The sequence below is a fragment of the Mus pahari genome, chromosome 1 (assembly GCF_900095145.1).
Source record: "Mus pahari chromosome 1, PAHARI_EIJ_v1.1, whole genome shotgun sequence".
NCBI lineage: Eukaryota > Metazoa > Chordata > Mammalia > Rodentia > Muridae > Mus > Mus pahari.
The window spans coordinates 136,641,445-136,647,904 of record NC_034590.1 but is presented as its reverse complement, the minus strand read 5'-3'; the positions used below and the strand labels follow the sequence as shown (position 1 = coordinate 136,647,904).

Sequence of the window (6,460 nt, the reverse complement as noted above, 5' to 3'; positions counted from 1 at the left end):
AGTACAGTTTGGCCCCCGGGCAGAGGGCACGCCCCTAGAGCGTGCCTCACACCCGGGGGTGTGTCCCGCTCTATATGGGGCGTGTCCACTGTGCGTGGGGGCGTATCTATCTCTGCGTAGGGGCGTGCCTCCCAGGGAAGGCGTGTCTAGTTTGAATCGTGGCGTAGCTAGACGACCGGCTGGTTCCCCAGAGTCCGGCTCCGCGACGCGTCGTGGTGACGCCATCAGCCCCGCGCCGACTGAACCCTGTCGCGGAAACGCGACTGGTGGCAGCTTTTTAGTTCTGGAGTCGCGGTGTCCTGCTGGCGGCATGTTACCTGCTGTGAAAACTGTGGAGGCGGAAGAAGAGTACGCGGAGGATTGTCCTGAATTGGTCCCCATTGAGACCAGCAACCAAGAAGAAGGGGAAAATCTTGACTTCATCACTAAGATTCCAGTCACAATTGTCACCGGGTACTTAGGTAATTAACGGGGGGCTGCCGTGTCTCCTCAGGCACCCGGGCCTCCTGGCCGAGGACGAATCTTCGAGGTAGGGGCTGGGGTCTCTCTCTCCTAGCATTTTCAAAGGGGGTTTTGAAACCCAGACTCACCTCTTAATTTTATGGTCTCTTGATTAAGTTGTCTTACATTTGTGAAGCTCATCTCTCCTCAGTTGAGAGTAGAAATGATAAGTCATCAGAGTTTTCTCATCTGGAAAAAAAAAAAAAACAAAGCAAAACAAAGCCAAACTGTTGTTATTAAAGGATGCCCTGATCAAGAGAAAAAGAAAACAAAGATGCCGCCTGGAGATTTCCTCACACCTTGCTTAGTGGATTCCATTTCACAGGAACCAAACTCTTCCAGCCATTAGTGACAAGTTTTTACTGTCCTAAACTGCCCCCCTCCCCTTTTGAGACCTGCTTGGAATGCACTGTAAGAGATTGATTTAGAGTAAGACCTTTGTTTTGGAAACTTTCCTAAGCTGGGGTTCTTGAGGGTGCACCCAGGGGGTGGGGTCCTTGAAAACACATGAAAAGATTTGTGAACATGATGCAGTTTTCTGAAGATCAGTTCATGTGCTTAGTTTTTGTTGGAAATGTTTAGATATCCCTTTAAAGCATTACAGTTAACAGAAAGCAACAACAACTAAGTGGCTAAAAATGTGGAAAAATAAAAATTGTGGAAAAAAATATGAATCAAGTGGTACTCTCACTCCTGTGTGTTGCAACAGACAAGCTGGATCTCAGTGCACCTTTTTAGATACAATAAAGAAATCACTGGTCTCTCCACACCACTGTTTTTTGTTGTTGTTGTTGTTGTTGTTGTTTTCCTTCTAGAGTCAGACCAAGGATATTCTAGATTTTACTTGGGCTTCATTTTTATAAAGGAATAACGTTTTGGATTCAGACGCTGTTCTATAGAATCAGAGCAAATTTCCTTGTCCAAAGAACATACTTCAGAGTTGGCCCTTGGCATTTCTGCATTTGGCTCACTGATAGGTGTAAGGAACAATACAGGTAATGACCTCAAGTTCTGAGGTCAGGACTAACGCCAGCAACCTCCTTGTTACTGACTGAACCTAGGGGCCTCCTTTGTCTTTTTGAAATACCAGGAACACTGGCCCACTAGCCTCGACATTTTCGTTCTTATTTTTCAACCTATTTCTCTGGCTTCCATCCTTCAGTTTTACTTCTGTATAGTTTTTATTTTAATATCTTACAGACATTTCCATACTTAACACGTCCAACACTCTGGACACTAATAACTTCTCAAATCCTGCTCCTGAGATTTCCACCCATCTGCAACACTAGCAGTATTTCCTCTTACCTCTGGTAGTCCTGAGTCTTCCTGCTCCTTAATATATCCTTGTGCTAGCCCTGCCTTCCGCCACAAAGCTTGATTGTTACATCCTTTAGGGGTTCTACTTGGGATGAAAATTTAAGTTCCTTAGCAGGAATTCAAGGACTTCTGTGATCTGGTTCCTACCTAACCCTCTAGCCTGTCAGATGACCCAACACATTGAATTTACTTCTTAAGTGGTTTCAACCTCCCTAATGCTGTAACCCTTTAATATAGTCCCTCATGTTCTGGTTAACATCCCCCCCCCACCATAAATTATTTTTGTTGCTACTTCATAACTAATTTTGCTAATGTTACAAATTATAATATAAATATCTGATATGTGGGATAGTCTTCAGTGACTCCTGAAAGTCATTTGACCCCACCAAAGGTGTCAGGACACAAAGTTGAGAACTACTGTCTTATAGGTACTGCTTGGAATACTTCTTCCTGTAACTACTCTAACCAGTCCTCTTAAGTTCTCCATAGCATTTTGTATGTCTCCTATTAAATGATCAACCTGCAACAAAATAACTTTCTATTTTGGATCTCCACCATTTTCCCCTACTTAACATTTTTAAGGTTCATGGAGACAGAAACTTCAATTTGGTGCATGCTAGATACTTTTGAATGAATGTGAATTATATTGCAGTGTCTTTTTCTTCATAATGTGGTTAATTATTAAGCCCTAATAATTCTTCAGAGAAAATCTCTTACATCCATGGATTTCAACTTTCCCATTGGCCTGTACATAATTATGTTTAAGGCCTCCTGTTTTAAAATTTTCCTCGTTGTTCTGTGTTCTTAGATCTGTCTCTCCTACACATCACCCAGTTATGTTGAGCTTTCCAAAGTATTTTAAAGTGTCATCTCTTCAAAAACTTTTAAAATGAGTATGACCTAAAGTATTGAAGGCATTAGTACCCTGTTATTCCCTTACTATCTCCTGGTTATACCCTATGAAATTTGCAAATGTATTTTAGTAGATGTGCAAACTATGTAAAAACATTTAGCATTATTGCTTGTAACAGCGAAATATTGAGGACAACCAAAATGGCTACCTACATAAAAATGAATGATTTATTCCAATAATTGAACTGCTGTGCAGCTAAGGTATTGTTTAAAGGTATTTTTTAAAAAATGTATTTCATTATGAACTTGGGAATTTTTGGTTCACAAGATTATGTTTTCTTCTGCTTGAGATGAACAAACTAGGTTTGTTACGCCACCTGCTGGATAAAGTTAGTGTAACCTTAGGAATTTCTCTACTGAATAGTCTGTTGTGTATACTTACTCTTTGTACTGCGGTTCATAAAATCAGGGTTATAGTAATAGACTGCTTAAGCATACTAAAAGTAGCTATATAGTCAACCTGAATTTATAGCTAGTTTGTGGTTGTTGAAATAGGTTGAATAAGTTTAAGGAAATATCTTAAGAACGCATCAGGAAAGAAATCAACTTTTTTTTTTAAAAATAGGTGACATTTCTTAGAAGTTATAATTCATTAAGTTTTTATTGAATATAAAATTTAGACAATCTTTATTGCTGTATAAATTATGAAGATATTATTTTAGTCATATTAAGTTAGAAAACTGACTCAACTTGTAAGATTGTTTATGATAAGATATATAAGTAATAATTTCAAAGTCTTCAAAGATTTTTTAATTTCTTCTCTAAGGCCCTCTTCTGATTTTAAGTAATGAAAAATGGCACATAAATTCTTAGAAACACTAAGATATTTTACATTTTTTGTTTCCTCAAAATTAGTCTTTGAATTTTATTGCTTTAATATATTTTATAGGTGCTGGAAAGACAACACTTCTGAACTACATTTTGACAGAACAACATAATAGAAAAATAGCAGTGATTTTAAATGAATTTGGAGAAGGTAAGTAAAGCTTAATAACTGTTGTGTAACATTTGGGACCCTTTATTTTATTGCTGGATTGATGCTCTGCACTTAAAGATAAGATTGGAAGCCACTATGAGTAGTTTCAGAAAAATAGGATTAATTTTTAATAATGTACCCTGGAGTTTGTAGTATAGTGGCAAAAGACAACAAGAGAGCCCCTTCCTCCAGCAGGTGAGAACCAACTTCCAAAAGTTTGACCTCCACATACAGTCCATCTGCATCACACACGACCCCTCCCCTACACACATATAAGTACGTTTAAAGAGATCGATTGATTGTGGTGCAATGTTTCCTGTATGCCGAGAAAGTCCTGCCTCTCTGAGCTATGCTTTCAGCTATTAAAAAAAAGGAAGGATTCTAATAGTGCTTTGCTAGCTTTTTGTTAATTGATATTTTATTGTATACTGATTATGTTTACTTTTTATTTCTTACTGTTTCCTTTATTTTGTTGTTTTTATGGCTTTTGCCTTTTACAACATCTGAACTTGCTCTTTACTAATGTTATATATAGCCTAGTATTATATATAATTATATATAATACTCTATCATCACCCAACTAAAACATGAAATGAAAATACACGGTTTTTGTTTTGTTTGCTCTTTAAAACTTTTCCCTGGCATTGGTACATTGTATGTAAAACATCTAAAATTATTCTTATGATAAAAATCTCATGTGTATTTATTTCCTAGGTAAACCTTACTATAAGAGTTTTTTATTTGAATAAAAGTTTAATTTTTAAATGGCTACATGATACTTTGGCCAAAAACCTTTGTGAGAATGAAGTCAAGTCTTACTGCATATTTAGAATCCTGAACAATTTTGTAACAGGAACCACCAATTTAATATGGAATTAAAAGAAAACAGTCTCATAAGAGAAGAACATAAATCTCTTATGAGAAGAACTTTAAAAACTATCTCAGTATATTTAGAAAGTTGACAGTAGATGAGATAAAAAATGTTTTCAGGGTAGTTCCTTTATTAAAAAATAGAACTGGACAAGTGAGAATCCAAAGTAGGATGAAGATATATTTTTCAGTTTTAGAATTGTCTTCCTAGGAACTTAAATTATTTAATATTATAAAATATTAAATAAAATATTAAATAAAATATTTTATGTAAATAAGTGATTTTGCCTGCATGTATGTTTATATACCACATGAATGCCCGGTGACTATGGAGGTCACAAGATGGTTTTAGATCCTCTGGAACTAGAGTTATAGCCAGTTACAAGCTGCCATATGGGTGCTGAGAATCAAACCCAGGTCCTCTGCAAGACTAATAATTGTTCTTAACCTCTGAGCCCTCTTTTCAACCTCTATATTCATTTAATTTTTTAAAAAATATTTTTATTTCTGTGTGCATGTGTGTGTTTGTGTGTGCAAGCCCTTGGAGGCCATAAATGGACCTTGAATCCCCTGGAGCTGGAGTTGTAGATAGTTGAGAGCCATCCACTGTTTGATGTGGTTCTGGGAACTGAACTTTGGCGCTCTGCAAGAGCAGCAAATGCTCTTAACCACTGAACCATCTATTTGTTCGGCTCTTGTTTTTTTACATTCTTGAGATAAGGTCTCACTGATTGGCTAGGCTGGTGGGAAACTTGCTTTGGAACCCAGTTGTAGCTTAAACTGCAGATCTTCTTGCCTCAGGCTCCTCAGTGTTGGGATTACAGGTGTATACCATGCCTGGCTCTATTTCAAGTTTATAGAAAGAAAAGTTGAAATCATCTGGAATGCAATAATTTACATATTTACTGAATTAAATACTTACTTTGGGTTTGATTTTTTTGTTGTTGTTTGGAAGACTCTGGCTTGCATCACAGAAGAGTCATCAGTATACTTCTTGACTTTTAACTTGTTAGTAAAATTTTAAGTTTTATTGATTGATTTAGAGTTATGAAAGAATACATGTTCTAAGCTATAGTTTCTGCATTATAATCTGCTGTTCAGAACTTCATTTCTGAAGGGCTGGAGAGATGGCTCAGAGGTTAAGAACACTGTCTGCTCTTCTAGAGGTCCAGAGTTCAATTCTTAGCAATTACATGGTGGCTCACAACCATCTGTAATGAGATCTGATGCTCTCTTCTGACCTGTAGGCATAAATGCAGGCCGAATGCTGTATACATAGTAAATAAATAAATCTTTTTTTTAAAAAAAGAACTCTATTTCTGAATATCCTCCTCTGGGTTTTTGTTGTTGTTGTTGTTGTTTTGGCTATTGAACATAATATAAAAACTGCTTGTTTATATTTTTAGGGAGTGCAGTAGAGAAATCCTTAGCTGTCAGTCAAGGTGGAGAACTCTATGAAGAATGGCTGGAACTTAGAAACGGTTGCCTCTGCTGTTCAGTCAAGTAAGGAGTGGGTTTACTATGTGCCTGTTGGCTGACTTAAGATGTCTGCTGATTATATTTCCAGCTTTGATTTTCCTTTATAAATTTAACTGAATTTACTTATATAGCTTATACCATTGTATTTTTGGGTAGGATATACATTTATTAGACTGTATCCTCTGTTTCTTGCTATTTTCTATTTGTTCTAATGTTTTTATTCTTTCACTGAATTTTAAATATTATTTTCAGTGTCTTATTTCATATATAAAGAAAAATTATTCTGAGTTTAATGTATCCTATCTATTTCCAAGTATTTAATCTCTTTTTTCTTAAAATTTTTATTCTTATGTGTATTTAGCATTCTATCTGAATGTATGCCTATGTACCACATTCATACATGAT

At 36.4% G+C, this 6,460-nt stretch overlaps 1 protein-coding gene across 2 annotated transcripts in view; it reads left to right on the top strand.

The window, feature by feature from the left end:
- The first annotated feature begins 225 nt into the window (after positions 1–225).
- LOC110315939 (COBW domain-containing protein 1) overlaps positions 226–6,460 on the top strand; it is a 43,660-nt gene continuing 37,425 nt past the window's right edge. Inside the window, exons 1-3 of one of the 2 annotated variants that reach the window (XM_021189931.2) lie at positions 226–461; positions 3,620–3,706; positions 5,983–6,079. In XM_021189931.2, coding sequence (XP_021045590.1) covers positions 311–461; positions 3,620–3,706; positions 5,983–6,079 — 335 coding nt within the window. In that variant the 5' untranslated portion in view covers positions 226–310. Of the gene's footprint in view, positions 530–3,619; positions 3,707–5,982; positions 6,080–6,460 lie in introns of both variants that reach the window. The other variant, XM_021189977.2, reaches the window with a different exon arrangement.